We start from the raw sequence: 23,469 nt of genomic DNA on the forward strand, positions 1-23,469 counted from the left end.
CACCTGCCTCGAGGGAGGCTGTAAGGGTGGACGGGAGGAGGACGGAGGGGAGGCAGATAGAGGGGAGGAGGGCGGAGGGGAGGAGGACAGAGGGGAGGCAGATGGAGGGGAGACGGATGGAGGGGAGGAGGACGGAGGGGAGGAGGATGGAGGAGAGGAGGACAGGGGAGGAGGATAGAGGGGCTGGCTCTGTGCCCCCTCCCACGCCAACCGCCCTGCCCTGGGCAGGGGGCTGACTCCACCCTGGCCACTCCATGAGGCGGGAGCGAAGCTGGCTTTCCAGACCCCCAGTGCCTTTAAACCCTGGGCCGGGACCCTCCTTCCAAGAGTTCCAGAACTTCTCCTTGTTTATCACTTCTCAATATTTTACTTTATATTTATTTATTCATTGAGAGAGAGACCAAGCTCCCCAGCACTGGTTCACTCTCCCAATGCCCCCAGTGGCCAGCACTGGGCCAAGCGGAAGCCAGGAGCCAGGCGTGCAACGCAGGTCTCTCCCGCGGTGGGGGGCAGGAGCCCAGCCGCTCGAGCCCTCGCCGCTGCCTCCCCGGGTCCACACGAGCAGGCAGCGGCGATCAGGAGCTGGAGCCAGGGCTCAGAGCCCGGCGCCCGGGTGTGGGATGCAAGATCAGGAGGCGGAGCCAGGGCTCAGAGCCCGGCGCCCGGGTGTGGGATGCAGGCGTCCACAGCCAGCATCTTCACCACGCAGCTCCACGCCGCTCTCTCTCCCCTCTCATTCCCACCGCGTTAGAGCGGCCGTTTGTCCAGGCAGAGCCTCTCACAGTGGCGGCAGTGCCCACGCCGGCTGACAGCTATGCCCGCTGAGGCTCACGGGACCCAGCCCAACTGCTGCTCCAGCCCATGAGAAGGGGGGTGCCGGGAACACTCCCTATGGCTGCAGGGGCCGAAGGCTGTGGCCTCTCCCTCCTGGGCCCCACGAGGGGGTCCCTGTGACTCCCATGACTTCCGGAGGGTTGCAGGGGAGTGGCGGGGCCCCCAGGAAGGGTGTGGTCGTCCTGCAGGCACAGGATTCCACACCAATGTTCCCACAGGGCTGGCCTGCCCCAGGCCTCTGCACTGCAGGAAACGCGGGAGAGGGAGGCACGCGGCTGGGCCAGGGACAGGAACCTGGGGTTCAAGGAGCAGGCAGCCCCGGGCAGGCTGACCGGCACCCTGGCTGCCTGTGTTGTGGAAGCGCTGGCCAGCCCCCACAGGGGCGAGGGGGTCCTGGGGGGAAGAGCAGGAGCAAAACCCCAGCCTCGTGGGCCCTGCAGGTCTAGGCAGAGCGCCAGGAAGCCCTGACGAGGGCTGGGTGTGGCTCCTGCCTCAGACCCCCCGCCTCTTGGGGAGAGGGCAGCCACTGAGGTGTCCACCCCAGGCAGCTGCTCAAGGGAACTGAAATGAGGTGGCATGAAACCCCAGCGTTGGGGAATCCCAGAAACGGCCATCTGGGTGCCCGCCAGGACTCCCTCCCCCAGACGGCAGGCGCTAGGGGCACCCAGGGCACGCAGCGACACAGCAGGGGCCGAGTGCCAGCCTGCGCCCAGCACAGATTCCAACCCCAGTGCCACCACCGGGGGCAAGCTGTTCAACCCCCAGTGCCTCGGTTTCCCCATCTGTAGAAGTGCAACAAGGACCAGGCTGACCTCACGGGCAGGGAAGGGGTGGGGGTGGCGCCTGCAGATGTGGCCCCAGAGTGCGCCGGGGTGATCGGGATTCCAGGAGGCCCCTGAGCTGCAGCCCAGGAAACCGTAGGGCTGCGCACGCATGTGCACACACGCACCTGTGCCGCCTCCCCCGGACAAAGCCCTCGTGGGGCCAAGATCAACAGCCCGGGTAGCGGGATGACTCACCAGCGCGGGCTGGGACGCGCTTCCTGGAACAAGTCACCGCAGGTAGGCAGGCCGGGGGCCTCTGCAAGGCTCGGCACAGCCCGGCATCTGCGGCAGCCGAGAGCGCGGGCCCCAGCCTGCTCTGCCGGCACCTGCGGCCGGGGTATCCTGCATCGGTAGGCGGCGCCTGGTGTAGGAAACCCCGCTGCAGGCCTGACCCCAGGCAGCGACTCTCACCCCTCAAGGCCCCATCTCGGGGACAACCATGCAGCTCAAAGGGGCAGGGGACAGAGGGCAGAGGGCAGAGGGCGGCACCCACTGTCGGTATCCTTGCTGCGGCTGCGGTGACCACAGGGCCCTGTCCTTTGAAAGCCATCAACGGGCAGAGACTGGGGCCCCTGGCCACCTAACTCTAGCGGGGACACAAAGGACGCAGTGGCGACTTCACTGTCGGTGGCAGCAGACAGACCTGGGGGGTCGCGGCTCAGGTACCTGGGCCCCTGCCACCCACACGGGAGACGCGCACGGAGTTCCCAGCTCCTGGCTTTGGCCTGGCCCAGCCCCAGGTAGTGTGGGCATTTGGGGAGTAAGAAAGTGGATGAGAGATCTTTCTCTCTGCCTCTCAAATAAATTCCAAAAATCAAGAAACAAAACAAAAGGAAGGTGGGGAGCTTGCATTCGCCCAGACAGAGGAAATCCCAGAAGGCTTCTCACAGGAGGTGGCATTCGTTTGGGCTCTATAGTATCAATAAGAGTACCTCCCTGGCCTTAGATCACTCACTCACCTGCAGGCAGGCAGCAGAGCGGCCCATGCTGCCAGCGAGGAAAGAGGGAGTCGGGGCCAGGGTGGACAGCACACGGCCAAACACCCACCTCTCAGGGATAAAGCACACCACGCAGTCCAGCCCGTACTGAGCTCTGCCGAGGGCTGCGGGATTCACCAGCTGTTCCCTGCTGCCTGGGGATGACATCACCGCCCAGCGCACAGACCACCGGGAAAAGCAAGGAGTCCACACGCACCAAATGCCCAACGCGGCCCCCGGAACACAGACAGCAGCCACGTGGGTGTGAGGAGTGGGGACCACGGGGTCATGGAGACACAGAGCAGAGGAGGCCGTGCCGGAGGCAGGACAGGCGCTGGGGGCACCGGGCCCTCGGGCAAGCCCCTTTCTCTCCCTGAGCCTCAGTCTCCTTAGCTGTAAAATGGGGCAATGGCAAAAGCAGCTTTCTCAGGAGACTTCGGAGAGAACTTGGTGCCAGGCAGCAGCACTGTGCCGGGACCCGACTTGCACCTGTGCGAATCACCAAGCCCCGAGCCGGACTCGGCAGGGCCGCCACCTGCAGCCGGATCATCGGGGCCGGAGGGAGTGGTTGGCCTGCCACTGTAGGATTTTTAAAAAAATTTTTCCCCCTACATATTAGAAAGACACACAGAGAGAGACAGAGAGACAGAGAGCACACGCGCGCTCTTCCACCTGCTGGCTCACTCCCCAAACATCCGTAGCTGCCAGGGCTGGGCCAAGCCCCTGAATGGCGGGGACCCCCTACCCGAGCCGACACGCACTGCCTGCCAGGCTGTGCATCAGTGGAAACTGTGTTGGAAGCAGAGGAGGGACTCGAACCGAAGCTCTCTGATGGGGGGTGCAGGGCTCCCAGGAGGCGACTCAACCTGCTGCGCCCCGCACCTGCCCGTGCAGGGTGTTCACTAGCCCCTGAGGGATCCCCCGCTAGATGATGCCCACCCCCAGCGGTGACAGCCAAAATGGCCCCAGACAGTGCCCAAGGTCCCTGGGACACGGGGATCGGCAGGTCAGAGCTGGGAGTCAGGTGCGCCCTAAACAACACAGGTCTCCAGTGTAGGCTCCACGTGGCCTCCGTTTTCCATCAGCAAAAGGGACACAGCGGTCCCTGGGGTGAGGTGGGGAGGCATGGGGGGACCCCCAGAGAGCAGAGGAGACGTGGGAAGGAGAGGCCTCTGCCGGCCACAGAGGGTCACGAGCAGCCCGGACGCCAGCTCCACCTGCCCGGCTCCTCTGGTCAGCTGGAGGCTGACTCAGGCCACAAGGACCTGGCCGAGACCCTGGCCGGGGTGCTTAGGTATGCGAGGATGGGACGGGAGGGTGTAACCCCGAGGGACCATGGACTTTGGCAAACAGTAGGTGCTCAATGAGTGGGGGATGAGTATGAACAGTCACAGCACGGCAGCTGTGAAGCACAGGGCCGGAAGAGATGCGTGTGCAAGGCGGGGAGGCCCTGGCTGCCAGCCCCCTCCAAGCCGGGCAGCTGGCTCCGCCCACGGCGCCCCGCCCCCACTGCTGCTTCTCCAGAGGCTGGGGCCTGGGGCGGGGCTGGGGCAGGGCCGGGGGAGAGGCCCGCCCCTTGGGGGGCTGCATACTCACGTTTCTGAAGGAGGGGAGCCCCGCGGCGCCCAGCCACCTCCGCAGGGCCTGGGGGAAGGCCCCGTGGTCCCGCTCGGCCTGAAGCACGTGGGCCTCCAGGAAGGCGACGTGGTGCCCGACCATCTTGACAAAGGCCTGGCAGAGACACAAAGGACGTGAGGCCACGCGCGCCGTGGCCAGGGCACCGTCCTGCTGCTGCCGCCCAGCCCGCACCCCACTCCGCAGGTGCCCCTCGGCCCGGCCAACCCTCCTGTCCACAGTCCCAGCTCCCAGGGATGGCCTGGCCGAGCCCCTCAGTCTTTCAAGGCTCAGAGAGGTTGAGTGACCGGCCCAGGGCCACACAGCCAGGAAGCGGCAGAGGGACCCCAGGCACCCCCACCATAGCTCCAAGCTCTCTGTACTGAAAACAGTCTTTAGAAATCACCCCACGCTCGCTTTCCATAAACAAGCAGGTGGAGGGGCTCGGTGGGGACGGAGGTGGGGACCGAGGTGGGCAGGAATGCCGCGTCCAGGCCCCAGGGGGCTGCTCAGCTTCCAATTTAAACAAAGAAACTCTGGAGCCCACATCTCTGGGTGGGAATCCAGGTCCTACTGTTAGGTGGGAAGCCAGAAATTCCGTGTGTGTGTGTGCGTGTGTGCGTGCGTGCGTGTGTGCGTGCGTGTGTGAGTGTGTGAAGCTCCCAGGAGACTCTCCCCTCAGGACCAGATGAGTTCCCTGACCTGATGACTGGGGCAATAAAACCTTCACAGACGCCCTAAGGGAAGCCCCTCTGCTCTGCCCGGCCCCAGCAAATCTGGGGGGGAATTTGCTAATTTTCTCCCACCAAACCCTTCTGCCAGGACTCCCCATCCTTTGTCCTGGAGGAGAGGGGAGGTGGGTAAACAGACTCCCTAAAAACCGGGAGTCCAAACAGACTGCGCGCTCAGCCCTCTGCCCTGCCGAGCCGCCCGCCCGCCACCCGCCTGCCAGGTGTAACCCCGCTCTCCCCCGTCCGAGCGACTGGGCGCTCTCTCTGTCCCTTCTGTTCTGACGGACGCCCTGTCCCCAATAAAGCTGCATCACTCCGCTCTGTCTCACGCCTGAATTCTTTCTTGCGTGAAGACAAGAACCCTACAGCTTCCACGGCCTTTCCTCTGGTGACACTACCACGAAGTGGTGTGTGTGTGTGTGTGTGTGTGTGTGTGTGCAGGTTTTCTACTGGCCTGTTTTCTTATCTGTAAAATGGGATACCACCACCAAACTTGCTAAATAACTCGCCAAACACCCCTAACAGCCAGGGCTGGGCCAAGCGCCTGAATGGCAGGGACCCATCATAACACGCTTAGCACCTGTTAAGAGCTCACTGTCGGCTGGTGCCGCGGCTCACTAGGCTAATCCTCCGCCTTGCGGCGCCGGCACACCGGGTTCTAGTCCCGGTCGGGGCGCCGGATTCTGTCCCGGTTGCCCCTCTTCCAGGCCAGCTCTCTGCTGTGGCCCGGGAGTGCAGTGGAGGATGGCCCAAGTCCTTGGGCCCTGCACCCCATGGGAGACCAGGAGAAGCACCTGGCTCCTGGCTTCCGGCTGTGGTGGCCATTGGAGGGTGAACCAACGGCAAAGGAAGACCTTTCTCTCTGTCTCTCTCTCTCACTGTCCACTCTGCCTGTCCCAAAAAAAAAAAAAAGCTCACTGTCAGTCTCTATCACTTTAAAAACAAAGAAAAGGGGACTGGCACCATGGCGTAGCAGGTTAAGCATCCGCCTGCAGTGCCAGCATCACATATGGGTGCTGGTTCAAGTCCTGGCTGCTCCACTTCCAACCCTGCTCCCTGCTAATGGACTGGGAAAAGCAGCGGAAGATGGCCCAGGTGTTTGGGCCTCTGCTCCCACATGGGAGACCCGGAAGAAGCTCCTGGCTTTGGACTGGCGCAGCTCTGACTGTTGAGGCCATATGGGGAGTGAACCAGCGGATGGATGATCTTGTCTCTCTAACTATGCCTCTCAAGTAAATAATTTTTTTTTTAATTTGACAGGCAGAGTTAGACTGTGAGAGAGAGACAGAGAGAAAGGTCTTCCTTTTCTGTTGGTTCACCCCCAAAATGGCCACAACGGCCGGTGCCGCGCCAATCCGAAGCCAGGAGCTTCCTCCTGGTCTCCCATGCAGGTGCAGGGCCCAAGCACCTGGGCCATCCTCCACTGCCTTCCCGGGCCACAGCACAGAGCTGGACTGGAAGAGGAGCAACCAGGACTAGAACCCAGGGTGCTGGCGCCGCAGGCAGAGGATTAGCCTAGTGAGCCGCGGTGCCAGCCTCAAATAAATAATTATTTAAAAAAATACCGTGCAGGCCCAGGAAAATTCAGCCCAGCAGCCTCCGGTGGGTGCCTCTTGTCAGCACACAGCTGAGGCCCCTGCAAGTGGCGACCACAGCGCCGCACCTGACAGGCACCGCCTCCGCCGGCCTCCCTCCCCGCGGCAGTAGGAGGAGGAGGAGTTCTCCCACAGGGGATGGGTAGGAGGACGTCTGGCACGCAGGCCTCTGAGGCCCACCCTCTGTGTCCCCCGGCCCCCCTGGGGCCTCCTGCCACCCGGCCATGCCCGCACCTCTGCAATCCACACGCTCCCTGGCCCTCACCCAACACAGGGCCTCGGCACCAGCCCTCCAGCTGCCTCCAGCATCCTCTGCCGTGCTTGATGGGGCGGCCATGCTCGTCTCTCAGACCCTGGGTCAACTGTCTTCTCCTCTGAGACGCCCTAACCAAGCCCGGGTCACTGTGGCGCCCCCAGTTTCCTGGCCCCCATGGCCCTCGCTGCACCTGGTTCACAGGCCAGGGCCCTGGTGCAAGGAAGGGGTTTGTCTGGACAGTGGCTGCACGCACGCGCACACGGGAGAATGGGCGAGTGAATGAGTGAACGCATCTTGAGCAAAAAGACACAGGCTGAATTCACAACGGCGGGACCGGCTGCGCTGTGGCTCCCTGGGCTGCTGTGTGGTGGGGGTGGGGGACACACGGCCCGGCAAACTGTTCCCTGGCCCGGGGCACCGAGGCCTGGCCCGGCCTGTGCCAGAGACGATGGCCTGAGCTCCCTTTTCTGCAGCCGATTCCAATTTTACGCTCGCTCTGGAAGGGCCGCGTGGTGGGTGCACGGGGAGTGCGCCCGCCGCGTCCCAGCCCGCCTGGCAGCCCTGCCAAGCCGCAGCCGGTAACAGCCAACACCCGGCCAGGCCCACAGCCCCAGCTCAGGGCCGGGTGGCAGGGGACGGCCAGGGACAGCCAGAGGGTGGTGGCCGGCTCAGCTTAGCCGCCCTGAGGCTGGCGAGGGAAGGGTGGCGATTTTTGAAAATTTCACGGCAAATACACCCGATTTGTAATCCGGTTGGGGCGGCGGATTGCAGGCTCGTCTGTGAGTCCTGGGAACTAAACCCTCTGCCCAAGGCCTCCGGGCTGTCCAGAAAGGGGGCCGACGCCCAGCGCGGGGCGTGTACACCCTGCGGCCTGCTCTCCCTTCCGGCCTGGGTGACCGCGGGCGAATCTCCAGCCCAGCCACAGTGGCTTACACCTTGGGCCCTGCCTTGAGGGACGGAAGCGAGGGCTTAGGTGCAGGGCCCTGGGAGCCCCCGGCTAGGGGAGGAACGCAGCTCCCCCAGGTTGCATTAACAGAGGGAGGGCTGTGGCTGGGCCACAGTTAGGGATGCCTGCACGGCTTCCTGTCTGAAATGTAATCGCCGCCGAGAGTTTCCGAGGGACCCCGATCTGCCTGTGGGGCTCCTGGGAGGCGAGGAGTTTGAAGGGAGTCGGGGCGGAGCCCCCAAGGCTGAATCCGGGCTTTGTAAGAGGAAGAGGGGGCGGGGCTTGGCACAGCATCCCACATCAAAGTGCCCGATTTGTCCTGGCTCCTCTGCTCCTGACCCAGCTCCCTGTTAACCCGCCTGGGAGGCAGCAGGCGACAGCTCAAGAACTTGGGTTCCTGCCACCCCCAGGGAAGACCCGGATGGAGTTCCCAGCTCCTGGTCTCTCCCTGGCTCTTGGGCATCTGGGGAGTGGACCTGCAGGTGGAAGATCTCTAGCCACCTCTAACGAAATGAAAAAAGACTACACCGGAGACACACGTGTTATCCGTGGCTCCCTCCATGGGACGCCCTGTGCCTCCCGGGGATTCTGCCAGCAAGAAGGTCGCTGGCAGGTGCAGGTCCTTGGCCTCCACCACCGTGGGCTAAGTAAACCTCTTTCCTGACAAAGCCACCCAACCTCAGCTGTTTCGCTGTTTCCTGTTTTTGGACCATGCGTAACTGCCAGGCTTGAAGCCACGGAATGTGACAGCGTGGATAAAGGGACCGCTGTCACCAAGGTGGACTTTGGGGGCCGGGGAGGGAACAGCATCCGCGACTCCTTGGATGGGTCTTGTGCTTCTCAGGACGTGGTCTCAGCCCCACGACGTGACCCTGTATGCAGCCCCCTCGTCCCAGGCCCTGGGCCCTGAGCTCCGCGCACCTGCTCCCAGTGCCCGAGGGGCCTTCGGGAGAGCTTTTCTGCCCCAGGCCACCGCACACATCTCAGTCCTTTCTTCTCAGGCTGCCTCCTGCACCTGCTGCCTCGTCCCATGCTCCCCCTCGGGGGTGTTCCCAGCCCCCATCCCAGGGGAGCCCAGAATTCAACCAACGTTTGTCGACTGCCATTGGGATGCCGTGCAAGACCCTCACTCCTGTAACCCCAGCATTGGCTCTGGCAGGGGTCACACAGAGAAGAGGCTGCACCAGGATTCGAACCTGGGCCACAGGACTGGGAGGCAGCGAGTCTGTGCCTGGGGGGAGACACCTGGGGAGCAGCAGGGGAGGGGGTTGACAGATAACCGAAAGGTGGCAGTCAGTGGTCAGCCCTGCCCCCTACAGCACACTGGACGCCCCACAACGGCCCCTACCCACTGGGCAGCACCGCCTTCCTGGCCCTCGGGATCAAGGCCCACACCTGACCTTGGCCAGCAAGACCGAGATGACCGAGTTCCTGCCGCCGCTCTCCCCAGCCTGCCTCGGGTCACATCCCCTCTGCTCCTGGAATCTGGCCACCCAGAATCGTCCCACGACCCAAGACCCTGCCACCTCGGAGCCCGCCGCAGCCACAGCCATGCGTCCTCCAGGGCGCGCGCCACGGTGACTGCTCAGCAGAGACGTTCACACCCCAGAGCCGAGACACGCAAGCGTGTCGCCTCACTCGGCTACAGGAGGTGGCTACGGCATTCGGTTAGGGAGCTGGAGGTGGGAGACTCTGCCTGCCTACCCGGGGGATCCGATGGACTCACGGGGGTCCGGAGAGGGGGCGGGGTCAGCATCGGGAGCGATGGGAAGGGGACGGGGAGCTGAGAAGGCAGGCGGCCTCTCCGAAGGGGGACAAGGCCAAGAGACAGGCTCTCGCCCAGAGCCGACAACAGCCCTGCCAACATTCCCACGGTGGCCTCGCATGGCACCTCCAGTGATAGACAAGAATCACTGCATGTGGTTTGCAGCCACTGAGCCTGTGGTCATTTGTGCAGCGGCGACAGAACGCCACCACTGCCGGCAGGAACGCGGCCCTGGCCTCTCTGCCGCGCCCCCTTGACAGCCCCGTGGGGCCACACAGTAGGCCCTCAAGAGGTGTCCAAGGACCACACGCTAGGACGGGAGCCACGGCAGCCCGGCGGGGCAGCACCCAGGCCGTGTGTCCTCGGCTTCTCCCCCTTTTCCAGTTCATGCAATAAAATTCCAATGAATCAGCTAATCCAAGGGCAAGGCTCTGGCTCCATCCAGGCCTCGCTCTCGGCAACTAGAATGTTAATTCTCCGCTGATGCTGTGCGGCCCTGTTTGCTGCCTCACCGTGCGAGCCCAAGCCAAGGCCCCAGGAATCACATCTCTCCCACTGTGACTCAAGCTCCTGCCTGGGGTGGAGGGAACAAGGACAGCCAGGACACTGGCCTTGCCGTGTAGCAAGGACAACAGGAGGTGCTGTGCATCTCATCTCAGCGGCCAGGGTGAAATACGTCATCAGGGAGGCAACAAGGCATGGTGGGGAGTGTGGTAGGCTGGAGAGCCAGGGGATTTTTTTATATGATTTATTTATCTGGGAGCTGGCATCATGGCGCAGCAGGTAACGCCATTGCCTGTGATGCCGGCATTCCCATATGGATGCCAGTTCAAGGCCTGGCTGCTCCACTTCTGATCCATCCCTGCTAATGCCCTGGGAAAGCAGAAGATGGCCCAAGTCCTTGGACCCCTGCACCCATGTGGGAGACCTGGAAGAAGGCCCTGGCTTGACTAGATCAGCTCCAGCCACTGCAGCCATTTGGGGAGTGAACCAGCAGATGGAAGACCTCTCTCTCTCTCTGCCTTTCAAATACACAAATATACCTCTTTTTTTTTTTTTTTTTTTTTTTTTTTGGACAGGCAGAGTTAGACAGTGAGAGAGAGAGAGAGAGAAAGGCATACCCTTTTTAAATACACCTTTTTTAAAAAAAGACATTTATCTGGAAGGCGGGAGGGGGTGACATACACACACAGAGTCAGGGCAAGGAGAGAATCTCCCACCTTCTGGTTCACTCCCCAAACGGCCACAACGGCCAAGGCTGGGCCAAGCCAAAGCCAGGGCCTGGAGCTCCATCCGGGTCTCCCACATGGGTGTGGGCCCAGGTACCTGGGCCATCTTCTGCTGCTTTCCCAGGCCATTAGCAGGGAGCTGGAGAGGAAACAGAGCAGGATTCAAGCCAGTGCCCTATGGGATGCCGGCCCTGCCTGGGCCACGACGCCAGCCGGAGCTCAGGTGCCTCCTGGGGGCAGCTGACGGTGGCTCTGTCTATTGAGGGAGTGCCCCAGGGTCAGAGAAGCTCTCAATCCGAGCCATCCTCACGCGGGTGTTGAAACAGGTAAACATTCTCTGAACCATGTACTTGAGCTGTGTGTCTTTAAACAGACTAAAGTGTTTAAAGAAATACCAGCCCAGGGCTGTCAATGCTTTGAAAATCTTTTAAACAACCAATTTATTTATCAGTAAGTCAGAGCTACGGAGCAATGGAGAGACAGAGAGGAGTCTTCCACCTGCCGGTTCAGCCCGCAAATGGCCGTAACAACCACGGCTGGGCCAGGTTGAAGCCAGGAGCTCCCTCCAGGCCGCCCACATACTTGGGCCGTCTTCCACTGTTTCCCAGCCCATTAGCAGGGCGGTGGATCAGAAGTGGAGCAGCCGGGACTCTAACCAGGGGGCTTCATGAGCGATGGCTCTACCCACTACACCTCAGTGCCAGCCCCAAAGCTTGTGAAATTTCAAAAGCTTCAAGTTTGGATTTTTTTTTTATGTAAAGGAGCCTGATTTTCAAGTGTTGGAAACAAATTCTTATTCATCATCTTAAAAAAAATAAAAACCACTTGACCCCGACCTGCTTCCCCCACCGCCCCCCACGCCCAGGCCCGCCCCCGCACGGGTCAGCCCGGCGGCCCGCCAGGGCGTGAGGCCCAGACCGGGCTCCCACCGAGGGCCCGCGCCACCCTGGACCCACCTCCAGCTGGTCCACCTTGGCGTAGATGCCACGCATCTCCGTCACTTTGGCCTTAAGCAGCGGGATGTTTTCCTCCAGGATCTGTGAGGTGTCGCTCCTGATCTGCAGGGGACAAAGCGCCGGTCAGGCCCTGCACCACATCCCCAGGGCCCTGCCCACCTGGGGGCCCGAGCAGACCCTGCTGACGGCCGAGGCGCTAGGAGGGGCCAGGAGCGCCCCGGAGTCCCAGGCGGGAGCCCCTGGGGAGCAGACCCAAACATGGCTCACTGCGCCCAAATGGATCGCGTCCCCCCCAACGCACAGCAACACGCGTCCCCCGTTAGACGGCGTCTTTCCAAGCCACCGAAGCAGCCGACGGCAACAATCCAAACCTCTTCCCTGAAGCGGTGTTGCACTAAGCCCATCTTCCGCTGCACTGGAATATTAACGAGTTGCTAATTATCATTAATGCTCATTAATAACGTTAATGAAAGTCACAGCTTTCACGTGTCAAGGGTTCCCGACGCGCAGGCGCCATGCCAAGCCCGGCCCTGCACCGTCTCATCTCGTTCTCCACCTCTTCTGCTTCCAGGACCCCAGCGGTGACCGTGAACTCCAGGAAGCAGCACCCTTCCCTCGACCCCCACTTCAGACACCCCGACACCCCCACGCCCTCCAGAGCCCGAGGCCCAAGCCTAACTCTCACGGGTGAGCCTCAAATGCTGGTTCCCAGGCCCTGCCTCCTCGGCTCCAGTCTGCAAGCAAACCTGGTTCTCGGCCAAGGCTCCCAGGCGACACTGCGGTACGGGGTTCTGGGGCCAATTAGAGAAACACCAGCGGCTGCTCTCAGCACCCGAGCTCGAGCTGGCATTTAGTTCTACCCATCACAAGCTGGGTGACCCTCAGCGAGTCTCTGCGCCCCCAGCCCCCTCTGCTTATCTGGACAGGGGTGCAACCAGGTCTCCCTGCACTGCCGCGAGGAGGAACGCTTGGCGGCGCTGGGCGGAGCGTGATCTGACGTGCAGCGCACCTGGTGCGCAGGTGCCGTGGCGTTGGCAGGGGCACAGTTTTTTGCACAGCTGGGCAGGCAGCTCCTTCCGGCTGATCCCCACCACACCGTGATGCATCCCCCTCCCCCCGGCCATGGCCAGACCTGGTAACTCACTCCCATGGAGGCGGCGCCGGCCCGAGTGACAGGTGTCACTTCTGAGACTCCAGTACTGCACTAGTGGCTGTTGCTCCACCCAGTGCTGGCTCTCCCTGGCCCTCTCCTCTCTCTCTCTCTCGTCACTGGCTCCGAGAGGACAGGCAGCCACACTGCAGAGACCCCCGTGACAAGGGCTGGGGGTGGAGCCAGACAGCAGCCAGCAAGGATCTGGGGCCGTCAGCCCATCCTCCCCCGACAAAGTGACTGCTGCCTCCGACAGGACCCCGCCCCAGCCAGGCCCCAGCCGACCCCCTGACCCAGGGGACCCTCACTCCCAGCCCACGGCAACACTCAGATGACACACGTCATCATTTTAATCCCCTCACTGGCATAGCTTATTATGCAGCAACAGGCAACTAACGGAGTGACAACTGGGTACCAATTTTTACTTTTGAATTTTATTTCGAAGACAGAGACAGTCAAAGATCTTTCATTTGCAGGTTCACTCCCCTAAACCCCCCAACACGAGAGGCTGGGCCAGGTCACCGCTGGGACCCAGGAACTCCATCCAGGTCTCCCACGTGTGTGGCAGAGACCCAACCACTGAGCCATCACCGCCGCCTCCCAGCGTCTGCATTAGCTGGGAGCTGGATGAGAAGCAGAGCCGGGACTCGACCAGGCACCGCATGCGGGATGCAGGCGCCCTAAGTGGAATCCTGGCTGCGGCACTGAACATGTGCCCCTACAATTGCCACTTAAAAACACTTTTTGTGGAGGTCGGCGCTGGGGTGCAGGTTAATCCTCCACCTGTGGTGCCAGCATCCCATAAGGGCGCCAGTTCAAGTCCCGGCTGCTCCACTTCCCATCCAGCTCTCTGTGTGGCCTGGGAAAGCAGTAGAAGACGGCCCAAGTCCTTGGGCCCCTGCACCTGCGTGGGAGACTCAGATGTAGCTCCCAGCTCAGCCCCAGCCGTTGTGGCCATTTGAGGAGTAAACCAGCAGATGGGTGACCTTTGTCTCTCCTTCCCTCAGTGACGCTGCCTCTCAAACAAACAAAATCTTAAAAACAAAAACAAAAAAAGCATGGCCAGTGCTGTGGCGCAGCAGGTAAGGCCTCCACTTGCACTGCCTCATCCCATATGGGCGCCGGTTCAAGTCCCGGCTGCTCCACTTCCGATCCAGCTCTCTGCTGTGGCCCGGGAAAGCAGTAGAGGATGGCCCAAGCCTGCACCCGCGTGGGAGACCCAGAAGAAGCTCCTGGCTTCAGATTGGCGCAGCTCCAGCTATTGCAGCCACCTGGGGAGTGAACCAGCGGATGGAAAACCTCTCTCCCTCTCTCCCCCCTCCCCGCCTCTGCCTCTCTGTAGCTCCGCCTTTCAGATAAATAAATAAATCTTTAAAAAAAAAACTTCTTGGTGAGCTGTTTGTTTCCCTCAATTCTGCCCCAAGCTCTTACATTCCTGTGATTCTCATGAAACCCAGCCCGCCCCTCTGCACTCAGGACGGGCCCCGGGGCCTCACCCGCAGGCTGTCTCAGGACCCTCCCCCCACTGCCCTGCACACCTCCACGTCCACCTCGCTGCTCACAGCCCCCTCCCCTCCGGCCGCCTGTGGCCATGGCGCTGCCCTCACCTGGGGCACCTGGCTCTGAGCCCCACGTCCCCAGGAACACTCCAATCTCATGCCCTGATGCCATGAGGTAAGAGGCAGACCCAGAGATGGTGGCACCGGCACCTGGCTCTCGCGGTCACATCCTGCCCCACCCCCCACCAGGACTCCAGGCCGGTCCTGGACCTCAGCTTCCTCATCTGTGAAATGGACGTGCAACCAGCGCTTCTTGCACAAGACCGCCGCGGGGTCGAGTGAGACTCTCTGCCTGAACGTGGTCCAATGAGCCTCATGGGCCCACGCAACCTCAGGGGCTTTAACGGGGCTCAACTTCCAACATGGACATACAAGTGGGGCTCCCAGGAGAAATGGTGGATCTTAGGGCCGGGACAGAAGATGCACAGTGAGCACCGGGCATCTGAGGAGACCAGAACGCAGAGAGCAACTACGAAGGTCAATGGAGCGAGCAGACGCCCGCGTCGTGCACTGCAGGGCCGGGCGCAGCGCCCAGCTCCACTCCTGGCTGCAGCTCTGCGCTCACGCAGACCCCGGGGCCATGGCGAGGGCTCCAGTCCTTGGGTTCCTGCCGCCCACATGCGCGACCTGGGCGGAGCTCCCAGCTCCTGGCTTTGGCCCGGCCCACCCAATGCCGACCCTGAGGACTGGGGGATGACCTGGTAATAGGACCCCACCTGTGCATCACTCCTTGTCAAATAAAATACACACTAACAATTACTGTTACTCTTAATATTACGTAATGCATTATATATGCTAATATATATTTAATAAGATGTGGGCGCGTGAAAAAACAGGAGCACCAGCCTGGCCGAGGGGCGGGGCTGCGCTGGCCGAGGGGGCGGGGCTGAGCTAGGACAATGCCAGAAGCGGAGTCAGGACTGGACGGTGAACCCCAAGCACTAGGTGAGTCCGCCAGCCGCCCGTACCCCCGGTTCCAGGGCGAGGATTCAGCCACGAGGAAAGCACCGTGACGGCTCTGGACAGACCTGCCCGGTCCTCCCCAAAGGCAGAGTTGCTGCCACCCACGCAGCCCGGATGGCCCGGCAGGCACTGCGGCCACCTGGAAGCAGAGTGAGCAAGCAGAGGACTGGAAGGGCAAACAGCACCGCGCCGGGTGCCCGGGTGGGATGGGAGACGGCGCCCACCTCCGGTCTAACCACGGGAAGACAGCAGATAAAGCCAAGTCCCGGGCCTTCTGCAAACACCTGATCAGGCCCCCAAGGCCAGGGAAAGCCAGGAGGGTCCAAAAAGCAAGGAGAGACCGCTCTGCCACGCGACATCCTGGGCCAGACCTCGGGCCAGCAGGGCAGAGTGGAGTGGGCAGCCATGTCCCAGGCTGGGCTTCGATTTAAAGATTTTTTAATTTGAAATTCAGAGTGACAGGGAGAGACGCAGAGAGGGGGCAGGGAGGGAGGGGGAGGGAGGGACGGACATCTTCCATGCTTTGGTTCACTCCCCAAATGGCCACAATGGCGGGGGCTGGGCCAGGGCAGGGCCAAGCACGTGGGCCATCTTCTGCTGCTTTGGCAGGAGCATCAGCAGGCACCTGCATTGGAAATGGAGCAGCAGGGACTTGAACCAGCACTCCAACGTGGGACGCTGGTGTTGCAGCTGGCAGCTTAGCCCGCCGCCCCCAGGCAGGCCCTGTGTGCAGGTGTAGCCACTGGAGGAAGGCACCATGGGACATCAGGGTTGGGGTGAACGGGAGCTCTCTGAATGACCTTTGCCACTGTCCCCCGAAGCAAACATGAGAACGTGGCTTAGAATTGCAAACGGTTGGGTCTGGATCGACAGCGTCTCTCAGTGTCAGCAGCCGTGTAGCTGCGGGCTAAGCCATCACCTGTGACGCCCACAGCCCGCATCTGAGGGCTGGTTTGAGTCTGGCTTCCCGCCGGTGCACCCTGGAGCCTGCGGAAGATGACCCAAGCACACGCGTCGGCAGCGGTAGGGCAAGTCCTCGACACCCTCCCCTCCTCCCCAGGCAGGGTTTCCACGGAGAAGCCCGTCCGTGGGCAAGGCTGCAGGAGCAAACACCAAGAGCAGAGAACGCAGGCCGTGGCGAGGTCGGACACCGGGCAGCAGACACAAACCCTCTCCCTCCCCGAGCTTCTAAGAGCAGGAGGAGGGAGGGAGGACCAGGGGTTGGTCTCAGCCACCCCCAGCAGCGAGGGGAGGTGGAGGGGAAGGTGGAGGGCCGCCCCGCCTTCCTGGAGCCCCCAGGAATCAGAACAGGCAGCGCCTGTGGGCGGGGCCAGAAGTCGCTCCTCCAGGGGCTTGATGACGTTCACGCCTGCCCAGAAGGTGGGCTGCAAAGACCCCCGAGCTTCCCCTTGGCCCCACGGTGGGAAAAGTTGAGTTTAATGGGGGCCCCAGGCACAAGAGGGGCAGGAAACCAGCAGATCCGATTCTGGGAGCCCGGAACCGCTTGCTCTTCAGTGCCGCTTTGCAGGCCAGCTTAGAGAACGGAGCCAGGTCGCGACAGGGATCCGCTCCAGGTCTGCCCGCGGCCACCCCGCGCCAACGCCAGAGGCCTGGACACGCACTCTCCTGGGTGCAGCAACATCAGAGACGCAGAGACCTCCATTCCGGCTGTTTCCCTTAGAAACCCACATTCCTGGCTTCTGCTGGAAGGCAAGACGACCTGGCCACACTGAGCCCTTGTCCCACGTGGCAATCAGCTGCAGTTGGGGACAGCTGCCCTGTTGAGCCACAGTCCCCACCACTCCCTAAGGCCTCCCCACCTGGAGTCCATGGCTACCCAGAGCACTTTTCTTCTCACAGAAGAGGCTGAAGGTGACATTTCCTTCTCATCCCCAAGGCGCTCGGCGTGGTGACGTCACAGGACCTGCACTGGCAGGTCTGGGGCCGCGCCCTGAGCAGAGCCAGGGGACGTCAGCCGGCGCCCAGCACTCTCTGAGCCTCTGCCAGCATGAATGCACACCCGGGTTTATAACCTGGGGCTTGGGGGCCCCTTCCCCAGCCTCTGCTCACACCTCCCCAGAGCTGGTCTCGGAGCCCGGGAGTCTGTGTGGTCGGTGCTGAGGTCACCGCACACCACGCAGCAAAGGTGGCTGCCCAGAGTGATCCAAAGGCCCCAGGAAGGACAGCCAAATGCACTCGACCCAAGAACACACAGCAATGCCAAATGCAACTGCTGGGCACAGGCCAACAGGAAATTGTCTCCATTTATGTGAGTGAGGTAGGAGCCTGCTCCCTGCAGACCGGGAGGTAGGCCCGAGGCCACTGGGGTCTCAGAGGAACCAGACATGTAGTCCCAGGACCGGTGTGCACGGAGCCTGTAAACCCAGCTTCTACGCCCAGCGTCGCGGGCGCTTCAACACCAGCGATGCAGGGGCCGCCACCTGCCAGGCATTGCCTACGCGGCAGGCACCACACTCCGCCATCACCTTCAGCAGAGCATAAATCTCACGCAAGGACGCGCCCAGGTCTTAAGCCGACGGCCTGATGATTTGTACATCCGTTCACGTCTGCGTTAACGGCACGCACGCCAACACACGGGCCCTCCATGGGCCCAGGAGGCCTCAGGCGTCCTCCAGCCATGACCATCCTCCCAGAGCTAAGCACTATCTGATTGGCACCACGTCCCATTAACACTGCTGTTTAAAATGTTGCTAATCAGTGTGTGTGTGTGTGTGTGTGTGCGCGCTTCAAAGAGATAGAGAGGAATCTTCTATCTGCTGGTTCGCCCCCCCAAATGTCCGTAGCAGCCAGGGCTGGGCCAGGCTGAAGCTGGGAGCCAGAAACTCAAATCAGATCTCCCATGCAGTAGCAGAGACCTGGGTCCCTGAGCCATCACCTCCTGCTTCCCAGGGCGGGCATTTGCAGGCATCGAGCCCGGGTTCAAACACAGGCACTCAACGTGGGATGCGGGCGTCGCAAGGGGTAGCTTGACCTGTAGCTTAACCTGTGTCACAGCACTCGCTCCGCCCTTCCTGTGATGGGGGGGTGTGTGTGTGTGTGTGTGACTGCTCTGACCTCTCACAGATCAATGCCCAGGTACCAGTAAGTGGACAGCCCCACCCAGGGTGCTGGCCCATAGGTCAGACGGGCTGCCCCTCGCGCCCTGCTCTAGCCCACAAAGTAAGTCGCGCTGTCACACTTCTAAGCCGTGGCCGAGTTCTGCTGCAGCCCACAACCAGGACCACCGTCTGCACTCCACAGCGGGGGCAACAGAGGCTCCAGGAGGTGTCGCTGTGCATGCAGGGCCCCGCGGTGGCGGGGGGGTGGGGGCAGCATGACAGAGACGGGCAGAACAGGTGCCGGGGTGAGCCATGGATTTCAGGGACGGAGTGTGGGCCAGGACGGGCTGGGGGAGAAGTACATGGGCCAGAAGAACAGGACAGGGGTCAACAGGAAGGGGCTGGCGCCCCCCCCCCCGCCTCACGCCTGAGCTGACGGCACCTCTGCAGCCGCGACAGGGAGCAGGCAACAGCGGGACGGCGCTACCCACTCCATACCAGCCCCAGCCACCCTCGCCTGCATTGTCCTAAAGAGGAGGGGAGGGGTGGGCTTCAGGCCTAGTGCTCAAGACACGCGTGTCCCGTGTGGAAGCGCCTGGGTTTCCCATGTGCTCGGGCTCCTAACTCCAGCTCCCTGGGAGGCAGCGGCGCCCCTGGCACGCACGCACACGGGAGTCCTGGACTGAGTTCCAGGCTCAGCCCCAGCCGTCGCCGGCATCTGGGGAGTGAACCAGCAGATGAGACACTTGCTTTGTCTCCCTCCCTCTGCAGAAAACAAAACAAAACAAAATGCTTAACTATTAAAGAGAACAGGAGGTGCCAGGCTGGGGCCACCCGGGCACAGACCACCGGGCAGGCCAAGCCTCACCATCGGGGGCTGAGATGACTTCTCGGACGGCCAAGGATGCGTTCCAGTGACACAGGCTCACCGGGCAGCCTCCCGAGGAAGCCTGCTGCCCACAGACTCTTGGACACGGGACCCCGTAGCGTGGCTCTATTCTCCCACTTCCAGCGGGGTCAGAAGCAGAGAGACTTCCGAGTCTCCATCTCCCCCAGAAATATCAGTAGATCTATAGGCAGGACTGGGCCCAGGGCCATCGGCTTGTGACCCCAAATCAGAGTCTCTCTGCAGAAACCATCACCAGGTTTCCAGGCAGCCGCGGGCCCCGGGGCCACACAGAGCTGACGCCCTGCTGGTCCCCAGGGCTGGGCGGAGCCGACCCTCTGTTGCTCCCAGTGGCTTCCTACCCCGGTCCTGGTCCTGGCCGATGGAGAGGCTCCTTCCACACAATGCCCACGGAAGCACGGGCTGACACTTGGGCATGAAGGTGTCCCTGGATCACTCCACCTGCCCTCGGCCAACATTCTCCATAGGCCGGCCATGCCCAACCCCCAGCCTCTCTGCCCCAGGGCCATGCTGGTCCCTCCGCTGTTCCGCATCTGCCCGACTCTCTCTGCTCCCCCTTCAGTCCCCAAATCCGTCACCACCTGCTTTGCAAAGCCTCCCCAGTCTCCCAGGCAGGACTGAACACCTCTGCCAGCCAGCTGTGAACCTGACAGCCACTGCTCCCCACACCCATCTCTGCCAGCAGCCTGGGGCTAGGGGGCAGGGTATCCTCGCTCGGGGTCTGATGTGCGGTGATGACAGAGGGCTGGCCAGCTCCAACAGGCCCGCTCCTTCCTGCCTGAGAACTCAAACATAGGCTCCCAAGAGAAAAATACACACAGGCCTCTCAGGAATGTCCCCTGTCCACTGTGCGTCCCCGAGGCCAGCCCAGGCAGGCACGCACAGGTCTACCAGCGGCACAGGGGTCACCCAGCGCCCAGGGGCTGCCTCATCTGCGCCCGGCACAACCGGGTCTGCTCCCATTACTCCCCTGGGCTCTCACAAATGCCACTCAGGCTCCGGACACTGATTCTCAGGGCCCTGAATCTACACTCCAGGGCCCAGCTGGACAGGCGTCCACTCTGGGGAGAGGCAGGGCCTGGTCATGACACAGTGCTCCACCCTCCAGCCTCCAGGCAGAAGCCTTACACCCAGGTTGTCATGCCTTTCGTAAGCTTGGGCACTTCTAGAACATTCCATCATTGCTACCAGGGGCTCCCCACCTGGCTGGCAAGAACCCTGGGGACACGAGACCCATAGCAGCTCCAGAGAGGACGCGGGGGGAGGAGACGCCGTCGTGGGGCCTGCAGAGTGGTCTCCCACCCGCTTCCTCCACCAGCCTAGGCCATGGGACCCAACCCGCAGGGCCAGGAGGCCAGGCGGAGAAAGCAGAGGGGCTCAGGAGGGGAACCGACGCCCAGCGAGGGCCTGGGCTCCTGGCTCCTCCAGGCGGCAGGGGCCTGGAGCCACTTCCTGGCCGTCTCCATGTTTGCAGCGTGCGGGCTGGCAGCACCAGCCAAGTTATATATAGCCCTCACTTCCCCAGGCAAGGCTCCCCGCGCCGGGCCCGAGACTGCCACCTCGTGGCCGGCTCCTGGCTCCTCTGGGGGAGAGACGGCCCCAAGATGGCCGCCCCAGGAAGCACTTGGGGTGGAGGGAGAGGGAGAGGGAGGGTCCGAGCGTGTGGCCGGCCTCCTGCCGCTGGCCGCTGCCCCATTCCTTCTGGTTGCAACATCACCACCAAGATGGCTTCCCAGGAAACCCGAGCAAGGGGCTCAGGGTGGCCTGGGCCCGACGCCGCGGCGGGGAAACCTCACCATGTCGGCCAGGCTGCAGAACTCCTCCAGCCCCAGGAGCATCGACTCGACGGTGTCCTCCACCTCCTTTGCCTGCAAAACAGCCAGACCCGGAGATCAGCGAGCGTTTCCAGGGAGACAAAGTCCCTTTTTTTTTTTTTCTTGAAGCGAACCAAGTGGTAGGCTTGTGCCCAGCTCCTTCCCAACGCCCCTGCGAAGCCCCCCGGCCCCGTCGGACACAGCGGTAAACTGGCAGCCGCCGTGGTGCCGCCATCGCTCTTTCTAAAGAGCCGAGTAAATACCAACAGGAAGCAACACGGTGACCCTGGTCCCCCTCCCCCACTGCACAGAGGAGGAAGCAGGGGCTCAGAGAGGGCAGGTAACCCGCCCAGGGTCACACAGCGAGCAACGGTCAGAGTCTGCTCTTAGAAACACGGGGCCTGCCCCGAGCAGCCCCGAGAGGGAGAGCAGCGGGGTGCAGGAGGTGAGGCGCAGCCCCTGGTCATGACACGCACTCAGAAGTCTGGTGCTTGGCGGAACTGGGACTGGGTGCCCAGCAGCCTGCTGGGGCCTGGGGACTGTGCCCGCTCAGCCCAGACGCACAGCCCCTGGGGAGGCGGCTCGCTCGAGGCCACCTTCTGTGAGCTAAGCACCCGACACTCGACACTCGGAAGCTCCTGGGGACGATTGAATGGGTGGGTGGCGTGGTCATGGTCACCCCGAGGGCCCGGCTCTGCCACAGCCCGCCCCCGGCAGCCATCAGGAGGTGTGCGCCGGGGGCTGCCAGATCTTTCCACTTGTTAAGAGAAGCCAGACGTTCTCGTTTTATGGGAAACGTCCCAATTCTTAAAGATTGGCACACATTCAAAAAAAATAAAAATTAAAAGAAAACCTTGGGCCAAGCCCCACACCGATGGTACAGGGGCGGGCCAGGCCCAACCCCGCTCTGTTCACGTGCAACAGTCAATCTGAACTGTGCGTCCCCTCCACGGGCTCACTTCCACGACTTCCACGACGCCAGCAGTGGTGGTTGCACTGGCTCCGCCCCCAGCCCCGCCCTCTGCACCTGGAGGCTCCCTCACCCCCCAGGGGGCCCCTGAGGGTCTGTGCTGTCTCCAGCTGCCTCCAGCCCAGCCTCAGGCGCAAGTGAAAAGTGGCGAGAGGCAGCACTCGGCTGTGGCTACTCTGGGCCTCCGCGGGGAGCCCCGGCGGACAGGGGGCGTCAGCAAGGGGAGCCCCCACCCTGCAAAGTCAAATGAAGGTCATGTGTGCGCCAAGGGAGGAAGAGGGAGCCAGGAGGCACTGGGGAGGGAGGAGGAGAGGGGGATGGCGGGAGATGGAAATGGGACTCGGGCGTGGGCCACCAAGACCCCAGACCCACCACACCTGGGAAGGCAAGACCCCCACGGGGCCAGCACGGAACAACCCGGCCCCCGCTGGCTGAGAATCGGATCTCCACCTACACTGCGTGTTCAGATGGCGGCGGGTTCACACCCGACAGTCGCCTCTGCCAGCCCGGAGGCCTGAACCCAGCGGCTGAACGTGTGCATTGTGGGTGGCTCCCCCGTGCCGGGCCCCGTCACACCACCCGGCAGGGCTGTGAGGAAATCAACCGGACACGGCAAGCGTGAGCAACTCGTTCCGCTGAGGGCTGCTCCAGACGCCGGGCTGGGTGTGTCGCCGGCGATGGCTTAGCTCACTTGGCTCCCAACAAGATCCCTCCCCAGGGATGCTATTCGTCCCCCCTCTGTATAGATGGGCAACCGAGGATCAGAGAGGTTTCCTCACTTGTTCAAGGTCACACAGCTCACAGGTTCGGAAGCCAGAACTGGACCCTGCTCTGTAGCTCCAGAGCTAAGGGAGAGGAAGGAGCCCCGTGACCGGTGCTGTCAGTCATGCCCCCCCCCCCCTTCTGCTGCTACCTCGGGCCATGTCTGAGAGCAGGGAGGAGCGAGTCAGCTAAGGCAGGCACAAGTCCCGAAGATTCCCAACCAGCAGGAAGCCACTCAGGCTCAGCCAGCTCCCCCCGCCCAAGTCACTCGTGGGACAATCTTCACTCAAGCCCGTCCCCTTGGTGGCCCCGACAGCGACAGTGGTGGCCCCAGGCTGCGGCCCGCGTGCCCCCTTCTACCAGCCTGACAGCAAAGGAACGTTCCTGCTGCTCTTGGCTGCTCCCTGGGCTTGCAGCGCTCCGCTCGCTCCCGGGGAGGGGGCCGAGGCCTCGCTGGGGGCAGACAGGGCGGGTGGGCACCTTGCAACGTGCGTGACCCACGCCTGTGCCGCCTCCTTCCGCACCCTCTTCTCCCAGAGAGGTGAGCACCTCGAGGGG

The 23,469-nt window shown here is 62.4% G+C and overlaps 1 protein-coding gene across 18 annotated transcripts in view; it reads right to left on the reverse strand.

The window, feature by feature from the left end:
• Positions 1 to 23,469, reverse strand: part of BCAS4 (breast carcinoma amplified sequence 4) — a 59,142-nt gene that overhangs the window by 21,066 nt on the left and 14,607 nt on the right. For 7 of the 18 annotated variants that reach the window (XM_089307026.1, XM_089307034.1, XM_089307037.1 and 4 more), the window contains exons 2-5: positions 21,162 to 21,233; positions 11,728 to 11,829; positions 10,763 to 10,910; positions 4,232 to 4,366 (exon numbers count right to left, since the gene is read on the reverse strand). In XM_089307026.1, coding sequence (XP_089163152.1) covers positions 4,232 to 4,366; positions 10,763 to 10,910; positions 11,728 to 11,829; positions 21,162 to 21,233 — 457 coding nt within the window. Of the gene's footprint in view, positions 1 to 4,231; positions 4,367 to 10,762; positions 10,911 to 11,727; positions 11,830 to 21,161; positions 21,234 to 22,526; positions 22,676 to 23,469 lie in introns of those variants that run through there. The other 11 variants (XM_089307028.1, XM_089307027.1, XM_070051690.2 and 8 more) reach the window with 5 other exon arrangements.

Source organism: Oryctolagus cuniculus, chromosome 11 (assembly GCF_051225735.1).
Source record: "Oryctolagus cuniculus isolate XC-2025 breed Fujian yellow rabbit chromosome 11, ASM5122573v1, whole genome shotgun sequence".
Taxonomy (NCBI): Eukaryota; Metazoa; Chordata; class Mammalia; order Lagomorpha; family Leporidae; genus Oryctolagus; species Oryctolagus cuniculus.